Consider the following 16,848-nt stretch of genomic DNA (forward strand, 5'->3'; position numbering starts at 1 on the left):
AAGTAGGTGCCAGCTACCCCACGTGTGGATTGCTGATGATCACTGAGCATGAAGGAAATCAGAACTGCCTAGCTGAGCACAGCCCAAGTTGCCAACCTGGAGAATGGTGGGCTAAATCAATGTTTCCATTCAACGGCAAAAGTCATTTGATTCCATGTGTGCAGATGTTTCTTTACAGTAGTATTCAAACTTTTGAAACTTTCAGATTCAAAATATTATTGGTTTTCAAACTTCAGAATCAGCTGGTGAACGTTTAAAATCACAAAGTGCTAAGTGCCACACAGAGTTTCTGAGTTAGTATATTTGGGTGGGATGCATTTGTCATTCTAACAAGTTCTCAGGTGATGCTAATAATGGTGGTCCAAAGGCCATGCTTTGAAAATCACCACTCTAAAATCTATAACTTAAAAACAGTGTTGTGAATCATGAGTTACAAATATTCTAATAGTTAACAGGTGCTCCCAAGCTGTCACCCAAAATGAATGTACCCTGATCTAAATTTTAAGGGATAAAAGAACAAGACACCCAAATAAAACTTTAAAATCAGATAGTATGGGGAGCAAGTATGCCAAAGAAGTAGGACTGTGAAGGAGTAAGTATTCATTAATTCTTGTGGTCGAAGGTGAAATAGGAAGCTGAATAATAGTAATATTTATGACCTCTGATGTCTGCACACCAAAGCACTGTGTATGAATGATGAAGTAAATTTGAAGTGTTAAACCCAAGAGTAGAAAAGCAGTATTTCATAATACTTAGTATTACAATATAATATATACTACACTGAGATGTAGTGGACTTGTGGCTAGAAGCAGCTCTAGAAGCGTGTCCCTTTTTCCAAAGAAGTAGCAGGGAAGGGAGATAGGTGCCAGATTTTCTGCTGATAGTAGCTTGTCAATTCAAGTCTGTGAATAATCTTTTCTTTTTCTTCCTTCTCCTCTCTCCCTCTCCCATACCTTCCTCCACCTGCAAGGAAGGACGGGATCATATTCTGCATTGGGTATACTGCCCCCATACCTAAGGCCTACTATAATCTTTCAAAAATCATATGTATATTCACATACACCAAAAATATAAACAGAAAATTATAAAATTGAAACAGATGTTTAAGTATTATCAGAATTAACATCATGTCATTGTTTAGTTAGCATTACATATTTTACATTTTGTAGCAATTTGAGGTTAGATTTTCTTATTGCAAGGGTCTCTAGTTATCTGCAGATCACAGAAATGATAGTAACTGTAAATTACATGAGTTACTCTTGGTTTACATTTTTTCAAGTGCAAAAATTTTTAAATGTTTTACGGCAAAAAAAATTTTACTGTAAGGACTGTATATAACTTAATATGTTCGATATGGTGTGGAGTTAAATCTTCAGAAGTAAAAGATCTTAAAAGGGCTTTGGAAATGAAAGGACTTGAGACATGAAGAGTGGAGAAATGAGACATGAAGAATGGAGATGGGGCAGCACTCGGTCTGCCCACCTGTGATATGGAGGTACTTCCTTTTGCCAACTCTCTCCCTCCGCAGGGCAGCAGTCTTCCTGCCTGCCCATGACCTGTACCGTGCTGGGACTTCTCTGATCTCCCTCAGTGGAGGCAGCTCTCCTCAAGGCCGCCGGCCTGCAACCATGCAGTCCTCTCTCAGCAAACCTGTCCCTTCTGGGGCAGTTCTTTCTGCCTGCTTGTGTCTAAGCAAGTGTCTTTTACTGTCCTATCCCTTTTCTAATAAACCTGCTCTTTAAATAAAAATAAATAAATAATGGAGATGATAAGATGGGGGGAGAGGGAAGCGTTGTGAAGGAAAAGAAGATGCCTGCTGAGCAGCTGCTGTGTGCCAGGCGCTGTTCCAGAACTGAGGATCAACAAGTAAAAGTCAGGGCTTTCCAAAGGGGTCATAGTCTGATAAGGAATTCCCTAAGTTCAAAGAAACGAAGCGTTAAATATTATTTAAGGAGACGTGCACCCTGGGTCAAGGTGTGGTGAGAACTCCCATGGGGATTTGCAAGGCCTTCCTGAGAAGGTGGCACTTGATGGAAGTCGTTGGGGTAAAGAGCGGGGGCAAGATGAAGACTGACCAAGCAAAAGACGGGGCAAAGAGAAACAGGAAGAGGAAGCGCTCGATGCGCTCGGCGCTCTGACCAGCGGGCGTCGACTACTAGAGTCTGGCGCGGCCCCGCCTCCTTCCCGGGTCCCCTCCCCTCGCGCCTCCTCAGCGCCGCTTCCCTCCCCTCCTCGCGCCGCCTCCGCTCGCCGGCCCGAGCGCGCCCCGAGGCTGCCGGCTCGCCAGAGACGCCATGTACCGGCTCCTGTCAGCCGTGACGACCCGGGTCGCGACCCTCGGGGGCTGGGGCTCCGGGCGGCGAGGGACCCACCAACGAGCGGGGCTGCGGCCGCCGGGTCCCGGCTGGGTTGGGGGCCTGGGGCTGGGGCTGGGGCTGGCGCTCGGGGCGAAGCTGGCCGGGGGGCTGAGGGGCGCGGCCCCCGCGCCGCCCCCCGCGGACCACGACCCGGAGGCGTCGCCTCAGGCCAAGCCCCCGCCGCCCCAGGAGCAGCCCCTCGCCCCGCGGTCTCCACAGACGCCGGCGCCGCCCCCCTCCGGGCGCTTCGCCAGAGCCATCGACAGCAGCCGCGACCTGCTCCACAGGATCAAGGTGCGGCCACAGACCCGGGCCCGGCCCCCCGGCCGCGCCGTCAGCCCCGAACGGGACCCCGAGGCGGCCCAGTGAGCCCCACCCCGGGCCATGGATGCCCGCGGTCTGCCTCGGAGAGAGACTTCCCGTTCGCCGGCTGGCTGTCCGGCCTCAGAAGTTCTTGGGCGGTTGCCCAAGTCCGGGCGGAGGTAACCGTCCGCCTCGGGGACCGCCCCCTCCCCGCGGGGTGCCATCTGGCCACGCCCCCTCGCGGGGCGCGCCGGCCCGGCAGCAGCTGTGGCGGGCGGGGCCTCGCTTAGGGGGCGGGGCCCGGGCCTAGGGGGCGGGGCCGGGGAAGGCCCGAGGGGAAGGCGGTGGGCGTGCGAGTCTCAATTGTCCCTCTGCCCTTTGCTTTTAGGATGAGGTAGGCGCACCCGGCGTAGTGGTTGGAGTCTCTGTAGATGGAAAAGAAGTCTGGTCAGAAGGTGGGCTCAGAAAAATGCTGTTCAGTGGCTTGTTTTGTGCCAGTTATATCTTGATGTTTTCTACTACTTGAAGTGATTCCCATGAAATGGTATTTAGTTTACATAAAGCCATACATAGGGTAGAATAAACGTCTACAAGAATAAAGTATTGGGTTTTCTATAAACAGCCAGGTTTAAAGTGTGACTAATGAATAAATTAAAGCTGGCTTAGTTCTACCCCCACTCTAATATCATGATTGGATTTATTGTTCTGAAAGTTTTATATAGAACAATCTGTTAACTGTAGCTAAGTCTTATGACTTGCTAAAACGTCAGAATTTTGTGGTTTCCTTTTTATTTTAAGATTTATGTATGCATACAGGAAACTGGGTACAGTGGTTTTCTTTTTTAATTCAGTCACCAGTTTACTGATTGCCCTCCTTGTGAAATGCACAGTACTAAGTACTGATGATACACACTATTCTTTATCCCTTGTCCTTTTATGAATTTACGATTCATGTCTTCCTTTTTTTTTTTAACTAGGCAGAGATCTCAGCTATTTATTTTCTAATGAAAAGCAAGAAGTTTTGGGACAGTAATTTTTAGTCATTTTATAAGTACTTTTATCAAAGCATGCTTTACAACTGGATTTACACAAATTGGTCCGTTCAGCCTCCCGGATTTTGAGGAATGTATTTGTAGGAAATGTTTCAGATATTATTTAAAGAAAGTAATAGTTTTAGAAGTTGATGAGAACTGTAGGGCTTTGAATTTAAAGAAAGGGGATTCTTCCCCCAAGTACAGGTATAGCCTAATCAATCTTAGTGATGAAAAATATTGTAATTACAAATTATTCGTCAGTTTTATGGGTAAAGGCTTTGTTATTATGCAAATATTTTCCAGCATAATCCATATTTACTGTTTAATAACAATCATTGTACACCTTATCTTTTCGGATCTCAATTCTTTATATCTTAGAATTCCATGCCTTCAACCTATCCAGATGATGAAACCAAACTTTACACTTTTTTTCCTAGGAGGTGATTGAAATTAGTTTTTCTTCTGGCTTGCAGGTGAATTAAATTGATGATTGTTAGCTCAATTGGGTTTGCAGGACATCTTCTCACAGTCATTTTTACTGGATGATTATTTTAAGGAACTCCATGGAAATACACTAAAAAACAAGCATAAATATAATTGGAAGAAGAACCATGATGTGTTCTTTAAAAGTGTAGAATTTACTTGAAATGTGGAATAACCAAATTGTTTAGATATGCTAAGAAAAATTAGTGTCTGTGTCCGATGGAAAGTTATTATGCACAGGATACAATTCCATTAAATTATAAGGTTAAACTGTTGGACTTGTCTGTGTTGCTAAGGCTCTTTTACCTGAGCAGTTTTAAAAGCAGAACAAGGGGCCTCCTTGGTGGTGCAAGGGATTAAGCACAGCACTATGAAGCAATCCGCAGCCTCTGCAGCATGAGTTCGATCCCCGGCCAGCCAGGGAGCAACCCACATGACGAGGCAGACCTCTCCTGTGTCGCATGCTGCTCCCCTCAGCAGTGTTTTCCAGTCAGTCTATCTGTTTTGTTCCCTGCTTTGTCTCTGGTGAATCCTCTCACCCCCAGCATCTCTGGCCTTTACCCCAGCTCTTGTATGCATAAATAAATAAATCTTTAAAAAAAAATTTAAAAAAATAAAAGCAGAACAAGATATTTTAAAGTAGTTTTGTAGCTTTTGAAGACTCCTTTGACCTTTAAACCTTTTAATAGTGACTTTTTGCTTTCTTTTAAATAGGTTTAGGTTATGCTGATGTTGAGAATCGTGTGCCATGCAAGCCAGAGACTGTTATGAGAATTGCCAGTATCAGCAAAAGCCTCACCATGGTTGCTCTTGCCAAATTGTGGGAAGCAGGGAAATTGGATCTTGATATTCCAGTACAACATTATGTTCCTGAATTCCCAGAAAAAGAATATGAAGGTGAAAAGGTAATGGAGCTAACAATTTATTTTACTAATGGCATACTAAATGGCTTTTAAAAGTTCATAAGAATCTTTGGTTGGTTTTTAATTATTGTTAATTGGCTTCTTTCATGTAGATGACAATTAAGTGTGTATTTCTGAAATTTGAGGCTAAAGATCTTTACATGACTTTTTTTTCAGCAGCAGTTTAAAATGGAAATTATTACTGAGAAATTATTCCAATGCTACTAACTTTTTTTATACAGTTTGGTGTTATAAATGATTTTTTACGTCTTTATTATCAGGTTTCTGTCACAACAAGATTATTGATTTCCCATTTAAGTGGAATTCGTCATTATGAAAAGGATATGAAAAAGGTGAAAGAAGAGAAAGCCTATAAAGCCTTGAAAATGACAAAGGGGACAGTGGAATCAGACCAAGAAAAAGAGTTAAAAGAAAAAGGCAAAAGTAATGAAAAGAGTGACTTTTCTAAAGTTAAGATAGAGCAAGATAATGAAACCAAAGGCCGGAATTCAAAACCTGGCAAGAAAAAGAATGATTTTGAACAAGGTGAACTATATTTGAAAGAAAAGTTTGAAAATTCAATTGAATCCCTTAGACTATTTAAAAATGACCCTTTGTTTTTCAAACCTGGTGAGTATTAATTCTTTTTTTTAATGATTTTTTTTTTTTTTTTTTTTGGCGTAGAAGATCTGGGGTGTAGGCCAGAGTTGCAGGGATGGGAGGTTGAAAGGATTCACCAGAGACAGTGGGGAGCAGAACAGGCAGACTGACTGAAATACACTGCTGAGGGGAGCAGCAGGTGAGACTAGAGAGGTTTGCTGCCCCATATGTGTACTAGCTCCCTAGCCAGATATGGAACTCAGGCCCTAGGGGTGATAGCACTGAGACTTAAGCCATAGGCCACCATTTAAGGGAGGCCCTTAATTCTTTTTCTTAACAAAGTCATCATTATGGTAGAGTAATTTTCAGAAAATCCAAAATGATACCATCAGCAGTGCATTCAATGTGGTTGATAATGGCATGGATTCTGTCATCAGTCTATGGTTGTCATCAGTCTATGGTTCTTAACAAAGCCTAGCATCCGGGCAGCCTCTTATTTGGATTTACTCATCAGAAGCTACCCAGTCATTTAGTGCATTCTCAGTATCAAAATATTTGTGAAAAAATAATAGGGAAATGTTGGAATAATAGTTCTCCAAATAAAATCTGGACCAAACTGGACATAATAAAACATTGCTAGTATTTTAGGATTTAGTTAGAATTTAAATTAAATTCAAATTGTGCCTTTATTTCTTAAAAAAATTAATGTTCATCATTTTTATTTCCAAAAAAAAGATCTGTAAGATAATTATCATTTTTTGGAATTTCTTTTAGTATGAAACCTGCTAAAACTACTTAGTATCTTTAAATTTACCATCTTTATGTACTTTTATTCCATTTCCACTTTAAAAGTGTGCTATGAATTTGTGTTACATATATATTTAATATGGGCAAAGGTGTATAATTGTGGATTTTATCTTAAAAAATAAGTTTCCCCCCCTATTTTTAATACAGATCATATAATTTACTTTTCAGGAATCTAAAGTGATATTAATTTATGTATTTGAAACAATATAGAGACATACGTATATACATACATAAAGTATTTTGATATGTATTTGAAACATTTTTATCCCTACATATATTTTATTAAAATAACATCTACAACTATTTCTTAAATAGTGGATAGTTAACCCAAGCAACCAAATTTGCTTTTCTATCCCTTCTTGTTTTGTTGGCAGTTTGAAGGATTTTTGTTTTGTTTTATGGTAGGATTTATTTGCTTATTATCATAAAAAGGAATAGAGTCATGTGACATTTCAAGAATACTGATCATTTTATTAGGGACATGGAATAAGCAGGGTCTTTGCGAAGTTGACTAAAATTGTTATTAAATAATCCTTGATGTTTTCTTAAATTCTGAAGTAAAATATTCCACTTTTAAGGTATGTCAGTTTACAGTGGGAAAATATTTTACATGTTTTTAAATAATAATGAAGCATTTTCTTTTCTTCCCCCCCCTTTACGATGATGTCTCAAGGTAGTCAGTTTTTATATTCAACTTTTGGCTATACCCTACTGGCAGCCATAGTAGAAAGAGCTTCAGGATATAAATATTTGGATTATATGCAGAAAATATTCCATGACTTGGATATGCTGACAACTGTGCAGGAAGAAAATGAGCCAGTGATTTACAATAGAGCAAGGTAAATGAATACCTTCTGGTGTATCTAGCTTTATGACATCTTAACAGTATGTTGTCTATTCACAGTCAAATTTTCCTTGTCTTCATTCCAAAATCAACTCACCACATTTTTGGAACTTTTCTACATGTCTGTTTTTTCATCTAAGTAGCTCCTTAGATGAAAGATAGTAATAATAACTTAAGCACATGAATAATTAAACTAAAATTTCATCCCTCGTGGGTATCTATAATGTACTCTTCAGTCATCCCTTATATGTTTTAGCTAATGCTTTCTTTACCTTTTATTGAATTTTAATTGTTTTTAGCTTATTTTGAAATGATTTCATACTTAAAGTTACAAGAATAGTACATAGAATATATACTCATATACCATTTCCCCAGATTCCACAAATGTTGTCATTTTACCACTGTTGACTTAACTACCTGTTATTTTTTTCTGAACCATTTAGAAATAAGTTGTAGGTATTATATCTCTTGGCCCAAAAATTATTTAAATGTGTTTTCTGAAAACAAGGACATTCAGTAAATTAACTTTGGCACAATGCTTTTAACAAGTCTAAAGATCTTAGTTAAATTTTGCAAATTATCCAATTATATAGTGAAAAAAAAAAAGATTTTCTAGTAATTTAAGTTTTTGTTGAGATGGTACCTGCCAGGTTTCTCCACTGTAAATGTTTGAAAGTCATTTTATTGAAATGAATCAAACTAAAGTTTTGTCATAATTGTCATTTGTGTTTTGTAGAAGAGGCATGGGAAGAAAATTTTGAGGGTAGTTAACTAATATAAATTTTATGGCTGTGGTGTTTTTCATTTTACTCATTGTTTGGTTTGTTAGACAAATTTAAGAAGCCAATTATTGCTTTTACCTTGCCTATTTCCACTAGTACATATTAAATGGCATAATGGCACTTGAAATAGGTGAAATGGGGAATATTTTTTAGTTTTATCTTACTGTTTTCATAGTAGCTTTCCCCCCCAATCTTCTGTTGTACTTAGATAATTATCATTTTTAAATTACTACCTTATTTAACAGAATTAAATGCATTCAATGGAATTAAATGCAGCCTGAAAGAGACATTTTTGGGATCTAAAAGAAATTAGGTTAGCAGCAAGCAGTGAATTTTAATTTTTTAAATGGCCTGTGATTCGCAATCACTTCAGACTCATAAGTGTTTGTTCTTTTTAGGTTCAACATTATATTCTATTAGAACCGTAAGAAAAGTGGACAAACACCAAAGGTTATCAATTAAATTTTAAAAGTTTTCTAATACAGATGACATAGATACATCACCTTATTTTGATTAGATGTAGATATTTGATAATGAATGCCTTGTGTGTGTATGTGTGTGTGTGTGAGAGAGAGAGAGAACATTGAGTCTCTTTTTTACTGACATCTATGAATGTACAGACTGCACAGCAGCTATCATTTGCTGCTTAATGAGAGTTTATCATTGTTTCTTAATGAGTGGTTAGTTTGACTTACACAAAAACCAATATATAGCATAGGACAAGTTACTTTCATTCTGTCTCCAATTCTTTGAAAAAAGGGTGTGGTTTCCATTTATACTGTTAAAGGTTCCTATCATCTCTAGTTTGTTGTGTTTTTTTTTTTTTTTTTTTTTTTTTTTAGATTTTGGTGTAGTACTCAGTGGTGCTAAAGGGATAGTTCATTCATTTGAATTAGACTAAATGGGCTGCTGAAATAAAATAGGACAGGGAAGAGAAGGAAACATTGTTACCTAGGAAAATGTTCTATCCATTTCCCTTGATTTCATTTTACTTGATACAATATCTATTTGAGCTCTAAAACTCTTAATTCTCTTTTTTTCTTTTTTGGTAATAATTATTTTAAAAGAGTTGAAAGGCACCAGCTTTTGAGGGGAGAGTTCAGGGAATAAAAGAAATCTTTTTAAAAATTGTATAAAAATTCCCTTCAAGTAAAACTAGTTAACTACATGTATTTTTATTCTTTTTCTTATGGTACCATTTTTCTGGAAATAAAATTTCCAGCAAAAGTTTCCAGTTTTGTTATATAGTCTATTGCCTCCTTGGTCATAAGCATAAATATGTTGATACTGTTCTGACAAAGGCTTTTCAGAGTTGTTGAATCCCAAAATTAATTATCATCTTTATCTCTTCACAGTGTGTGTGTGTATATGTGTGTGTGTTTAAAATAGTGCCTCTCAGTGTCTGTCACCTATTTAAGGTATTTCCTCAGAATCTCTCTTCAAAATACTATTATGTGTAAATATACTTCTCTGGTCATAGTATTAGCCATAGGCCACACTTTACTGTTAGGGGTGCAGGAAAATTAGTTTTTAACTGGATATATTGTTCTGAATAAATTGGGGTGTTCTTAAGTGGAATAACAGAAATGATTATTTTGCAAAGGCAAATATATAGATTCTGTATAGCAAATATCTTGTGTATAGACAGGTAAACTAAACAATCCTTTAAAGAAAGCATCCGCAAGGAGAAATGGAGGTGAATCTTCTAGTCACTGAAAGATTCAGTCTGTTGATAGGGGATTCCTTAGTGCATCTGCTTATGATTAAATTCCTTTCATATTTTCTGTGTTTGGCATAATACCTGCAACAAAAATCCCTTATAATTGCGTTAGAACAAAAACAAAGCAGATATTTTCTGAAATGTTTGCTGTATTTTGACAGTATGGAAATGACCACTAATTTCTATTATCTTTATTATTCTTTATCCTATTTTCTATAGTAAGAGTTTCTGTCTTCAAAGTTAAGTATTGTTCTTTAAAAAGCTTTTTTTATGCCTTTAACTGACAAGCTCTCCAGTAGTAGGTTCAATTCAAATGTTAAAGCTAAGTGTAAGATGGGATTGTTTTTTATAACATGCCTTTTAAATTCTTTGAATTTTAAAACTATTTATAACAATAAAATACCAAGTGGTATATAATTATTTCTAGAGGCATTTAGGAAACATTTCAAAAATAAAAGTATTTTGAATTTCTAAGTTTGTAGATGTACAGTTCTGTTATATAATGTTCTTGTGCAGAATCTAGAGATTCTTAAATAAGTAGGTAGAGGCTGATTGTCATCTGGCCTCATTCCATCAGTTATTTAGTCACAAAGTAACTTACCCAAGAACTGATGCTTATGTTCCATTCTTTTTTAAAGCATATCAATTCCTTAAGAATTTGAAATACTGGTTTATTATTTAGCAAAACAAAATATTCTTTATGAAAAGCCATTAGTTTGTCCTCAGTGAAAAGGAATCAAGAGGTTAAAGTCTAGAATCTGCCTATTTAGAGTTTAGAATTCTAGATTAAAGTCTAGAATTTTCCACATTTTTATATTTAATAGTAGAGTGATTGAGGATTCCTAATTTCCAGCTTTGATGTAAGTGGCTTGAAATGCTTAACTATTAAAAGGAAGTTACAGCTTGTTATTTGCTAAACTTTACAGGTAGCTCTCTCCCACTTATAAGCTCGGCGCTCTCTCAAAAAAATAGATTTTTCAATGAAAAAATGTTTCTATTGTTTAGCTTCTTTTAGATTTGATTGGCTGGGATTATAAATGCAATCATAATTGAGGCAGAAAATAATGTGGACTAAAGTATGGGAGTGGCCATAGGAATGGAAGGGAACGGGCCTCCCTGGTGGCAGAGTGGTTGAGTGCTGGGTTGCGAAGCTGCCAGCAGCCTCTGCAGCGCCAGTTTGATCCCCGGCTGCTCCCCGGCCACCTGAGGAGGGTCCCACATGGCGCACAGACCTCTCCTGCTGCCCCTTGCTCCCCTCAGCAGTGTACTTATGTCCTTCTGCCTGCTCTGCTCCCCGCTCTGGCTCTGGTGAATTCTCTCACCCTCCCGCGCTTCTGACTGTACCCAGTGCTTGTATAAATAAATAAAAATAAATCTTAAAAAAAAGAAAAGGAATGGAAGGGAAAAGGATAAGATACAGAGGCTGAATCTGAATAAATGGGATTTAGCATCTTAATGGATATGAGAGTTGAGGCAAAGACAATCAACCAAGATTTAATGGTGAGAACTATGAGAAGGTTTGGAAAAGATTAGTTTCAGACAATCATTTTGAGACATATCAAGTCATTGGTTCTCAAGAGAGCATATTAAGAATCTCTGTAGACTTTTTCTTATTGTCTTCAAAGCACATACTTGTGACCAGCCCTGCTGCACCTAATATTATAAGGTGGATTTTTAGGAGACAATAAGAAATACTGAAAAAAGAAAGAGAAGTCACTTTTCAAGCAATATATGCCCATAGCCCCTCCAAAGTTGTGAATTTTGAAGGGAGCATATAACTTGGGGGGGGAGGAGACCTACAGATAATTCTGGTAAACAACTTCCCTGCCATCTCCAAAGCCAAGAAACTATTGATGTTAGTGGAAAATTCGATTATAAATTTATAACAGGGTTATTGTACAGATGCAGATTTGTGGTTTTCTCTATAGAAGATAAAACTTAGGAAACTGGAACCTACCAGTGTTTGGAGGGTTAGGGGTAAATCATAGGATTGACGTGTGGAGGGGCAAGTTCAGAATGGTTTGAGGGAAATGAGTGTCATCCAGGTGCTGGTTGACAGTGCCACAGGGAGCAAATAAGATGAGGACTATAAACAGGGAATTAGAAGATCCTTGATAAGCCACAAGGGAGCTATTTATTAGTAATGGGGGAATAGAAATTAGATTTTAAGAATGAAGTGTGTACGTGGAAACTCCAGGTGTAGACTATTTTATGTAGTTACTAAGTTAGAAAGAAAGGACTGGTAGCTGGCAACTATAATAAGGGTAAAAAGCTAATTACAAGGGTTTTTTTTCTCCCTTAGGATATGGAAAACTAGAGCATTTTCTAAATTAAAGAGTCCAAGTTACTAGCATGGCTCAAAAAGTCTTTTGTGATCTGCCTCCTTGTCCTTCAGCACCGCCTGTTGCCACTTATCCTTCAAGTTCTCTTCTTTAAACTGAACTACTTTGCTCCACAACCTGGCCTCTGATAGGGAGGATCAGGAACCAGCAGTATTGGCATCACCTGGGAGCTTATTAGAATTGCAGAATTTGGGTCCCTCCAGAGATCCACTGAAGCAGTTTAACAAAATCCCCAGGTGATTCATATAGTACTTGAAATTTAAAACTTTCTGAAAGGACTGTTAACCTCTTGAAAGCAGCCACAGCATGTGGTTTTAATTGTCTCTTTAGTGCCCTGTAAGATGTCTCCATTTAATGTTTAGTCAACCAATGATGCTTTATTCATTCAACATGTGTAATATTGACTGGATAGCAAATGCTGCTTTAGATAGGGTAATCATCAGTGACCAAGGCAGATAAAATTCCTGCCCTTATGAAACTTTCCATAGGAAGATACGAATGAACATGTAAACAAACAATTTAAGAACTTTAGGGCAATGGAATGAGTAACAGGAAGAGGTTATGGAGAGAATATTTAAAATATCTTGGATTTAGGCCATGTCAGCTGACCTGAGACATACATGATAAGGAAAGGTAGCTTGCCTTGTTGCATATACAGAGATAAGTCTGCCATGAAAAAACAAGGCAAGATGTGTAGGTGAGATCAAAGAGGTAAGCTGGAACTAAATTATAATGGAAAGTGAGTCCCAATGCCATTAGATCCACTGCCCCTTAATTTAACAAATATTTTATAATATATCTTTTAATATTCTGAAATGTAAGTCATAAGTCATATACTCAGTACTTTATAAAGAAAAGAGGAATATAATTTATGGTAAATAACAAATATTTCAATATTTTAGTTTACTCACAACATTAGAAGACATAGTAATACTCTAAAGATGCATAGATGTTGGGCCTCCCTGGTGGCGCAGCGGTTAGGCGCTGGGTTGCGAAGCTGCCCGCGTGCCGGTTCGATCCCCGGCTGTTTCCCGGCCACCGGAGGAGGGTCCCACATGGCGTGCAGACCTCTCCTGCCACCCGCTGCTCCCCTCAGCAGTGTACTTCGGTCCTTCTGCCTGCTCTGCTCCCCGCTCTGGCTCTGGTGAATTCTCTCACCCTCCTGCGCTTCTGACTGTACCCAGTGCTTGTATAAACAAAACAAACAAACAAGTAAATAAATAAAACTTGCCTCTATAAAAAAAAAAAAAGATGCATAGATGCATAGTGATGCAACTTAAGATACTTTAAAGTGTTGTAAATCCGACAACAAAATACAGACCAATACAGGTGTATTCTTTTCTTTTTAAATAAATTTTATTTTTATATTCCCCATACAATTGCAACCCCCTTATTTTGACCCCAATCCCTCCCCTCCCCACCCCCCACCCCCCACTGAGTGTCTCTGGTTCATAGTTTTTTGTTGATTTTGATTTTCACTTTCTTATAGTTATTCATTTTCCTGGTCCTTTATTTAAGTTTTCTAGATTCCTGCTATGAGTGAGACCATCCGGTATTTTTCTTTTTCTTTCTGGCTTATTTCGCTGAGCATGATCCCTTCCAGCGCCATCCATGTTGCTGCAAATTGCATGTGTTTGTCTTTTTTAAATGCTGAGTAATATTCCATGGTGTATATGTACCACATCTTTTTTTTTTTTTTTTTTTTTTTTTTATAGAGGCATGTTTTCTTTCTTTCTTTCTTTGTTTTGTTTATACATGCACTGGGTACAGTCAGAAGCGCGGGAGGGTGAGAGAATTCACCAGAGCCAGAGCGGGGAGCAGAACAGGCAGAAGGACCGAAGTACACTGCTGAGGGGAGCAGCGGGCGGCAGGAGAGGTCTGCGCGCCATGCGGGACCCTCCTCCGGTGGCTGGGAAGCAGCCGGGGATCGAACCGGCACCGCAGAGGCTGCGGGCAGCTTCGCAACCCAGCGCTCAACCGCTGCGCCACCGGGGAGGCCCTGTACCACATCTTCTTGATCCAGTCATCTATTTTTGGGCATTTGGGTTGTTTCCAAAGCTTAGCTATTGTAAACAGTGCTGCTATAAACATAGGGGTGCAGGTGCTCTTTGGAATTGATGTTTCTGTGTCCTTTGGGTAAATACCTAGGAGTGGAATTGCTGGATCATATGGAAGCTCTATGTTTAGTAGTTCCAGAAATCTCCACACAGCTCTCCATAGTGGTTGGACCAATTACAGGTGTATTCTATTGGTGCTCTAACTCATGCCCTTGGTGGCCACCTCTGACTAAAGTTTTGAGCAAAATAAAGTGCTTAGTCTTTCTTCATTTTTCACAATGGTCAAATTCCAGGAAAATTTAAAGTAAAAAGTGTGCAAAAAGTACTTTGTGCTTATATATAAAATGGAGAGGGTTCTAGGCTTAGCTAGTTATAGATTTTTTAACTTACAAGACTACCTGGTGGGAAGGTCTTGCAAGGTATGAGAGAATGCTCCATTATATGGGACTTGCCATACATCACTGGACATTTAGGATAGGTCTACTAAGTGTCAATAAGAGCCCTGTAATAATTGTGACAACTAAAAAATGCCTCCCAAATTTTCCCTTGGGGTGCTGATACTGCCTCAGTAGAGGACCATTGATTGTGTGCAGGTTATGATAAGAAATTCAGGTTTTTGTTTTGTTTTCCTTATATTGGTAATCTTCAGAGGATTTCAAATGGATGGGAGAAGAGGGACACACACTCTTTGGCTTCTGCATGGAAAGTAGACTGCAAGGATATAAAATAACATGGAAGTATAGCTGGTGGAGAAAGGTTAAAGAGGCAAAAAGGCAGTCAAAGATGCAGGGAGTAGAATTAGTCTTAACAGTAGGGAAGTTTCTTAAATATCAGAGAGAAGGAAAAAAAGAATATATGGAATGCATTTATATCATTGATACAAAGATTAAAATCTCTAGCTTTCCTTGCATGACCTCAATCTTTTCAGTAAAACAAAGGAATACTTTATCTGCTGTCTTGGCCTAATGTCCAGGCATGGGAGTGGAAGAGATTGGGAATAGTTATTATGAAGGATATACCAGAGAATAATCAGGAAAAGAATGAAAAGGTGTGATAATAGCAATGAAGACCCTTAGCAAGGGTATGAATTGATAGCAGTCATTTTTGCTATATGAGTTCCTGGAGCCTTTCTTGGAAGATAAGGAACCTAGAAAAGGATACCTAGATTTGTTCAGGATTGGTAGATTTGGGTAGTGTGAGGTCAGAAGGGAAGAATCCAAAAGTGCTGGTGAGACCACAGCTGAAATAATTGAAATGGCTGATTCAGGCTTGAACAGACTATCAAATAAAACCAGTGAAAACTGAAAAAGACCTGGGAAAATTGGGCAGAGTTAAGAGGGATAGATGCCATTACAATGAAGGGAGAGAGCAGGTTTATTTTTTGTCATCTTGTGATTTCATTTCTATAGTAATTGTGGTACAGCCACCTTATATTAGAATAGAAACCTCATGAGGTCAGGCACTCGTCTTTTTTGCTTAACATTTTATATCCCAAATAGTGCCTGGCACATAGTAAGCACTCCATCATTAGTTGTTGATGCATGAGTAAATAACAACTGTCATTTATTAAGTACCTATGAAAATATACAGAATGCTTTAGACATATATTCCTAACAATGCAATTAGATATTTTTGTCCCCATTTTACAAATTAGAATGCGAGGCAGATCTGACTGTTCCCCACTTCTTCTATAAATAAATAAAATCTTTTAAAAAAAAAAAGAATGCTGAGGCAGAGAGGTAACATTGATTAGGGATGCCAGACCATCTGGGCTTGCATTCCAGTCTGCCACTTACAAGCTCTGTGATTTTTGAATGAGTTCTTTAGACTCTCTGTGCCTCAATTTCCTCATCCATAAAGCAGAGATTATAATAGTATCTCCTGACATTGTTATAGGAATAAATTAGTTAATATTGAACTATAGTTCTTAGGATAATGCCTGACACATAGTAACAACTGTATAGGTATTTGTTAATCATATAAAATAAGCATGGTTAGTAGGAATGAGTTGGGATTCAAACTGAGGTTTGTTAACTCCAGCTTCTCTCACCAAGAAAGTGCCCCATCACATCATTATATATGGTATTTCTGTGGCGTTTTTAGCTAAGAGATCTAGTCACCTTGGAAATAGTAACCCTGTTCCTAAACTTCCAAACATGTATACTTTTAGTTACAAAATTCACATGTGGCACATGATTCATTAAATCCAAGAAGTAGGAATATCTGCCAAATGATAGGTATTTCTTTGTATGCACAGGGAAAATATTTAATGTGTAATAGTAATCACTACATTTTTGCAGATATTAAAAGTTTGATACTCAAAACATAGGAAATCCATGCTAATAGAAAGACACCCTTCTTTCTATGCTTTCATTCACAAGGTAATTTCAAGTAGCTTTTTCAGTTGTCTATATTTCATTAGGATCTGCATCAGACTGATAATTAGTGGTTAGTTTCTGAGAATTTATCATCACTTCATTGAAATACAGTCTGTTTCATGTAACACATTTCCTATTCATTTTCATGTATAAAGTCAATAATAGACTATTAAAATTTTAATGACCATTCTTATTTCATTTTAGATTTTATGTTTACAATAAAAAGAGACGCCTTGTGA

The 16,848-nt window shown here is 38.2% G+C and overlaps 1 protein-coding gene across 3 annotated transcripts; it reads left to right on the forward strand.

The window, feature by feature from the left end:
• Window positions 1–2,294: 2,294 nt before the first annotated feature.
• Window positions 2,295–16,848, forward strand: LACTB (lactamase beta; the record flags this gene model as incomplete). Of its 3 annotated transcripts, none has more annotated exons than XM_084240539.1 (5): window positions 2,295–2,651; window positions 3,049–3,115; window positions 4,892–5,082; window positions 5,361–5,709; window positions 16,814–16,848. In XM_084240539.1, 5 exons carry the CDS (start codon window positions 2,295–2,297, stop codon window positions 16,846–16,848), a joined length of 999 nt encoding a protein of 332 aa, XP_084096665.1. The 3 variants fall into 3 exon arrangements, with proteins under 3 accessions (XP_084096665.1, XP_084096663.1, XP_084096664.1); XM_084240537.1 differs by lacking the exon at window positions 16,814–16,848 and adding an exon at window positions 7,164–7,329 and having other exon boundaries at window positions 5,361–5,713; XM_084240538.1 differs by lacking the exon at window positions 16,814–16,848 and adding an exon at window positions 7,164–7,307.

This window comes from Talpa europaea (genome assembly GCF_964194135.1).
Source record: "Talpa europaea genome assembly, chromosome: 8".
Classification (NCBI taxonomy): Eukaryota; Metazoa; Chordata; class Mammalia; order Eulipotyphla; family Talpidae; genus Talpa; species Talpa europaea.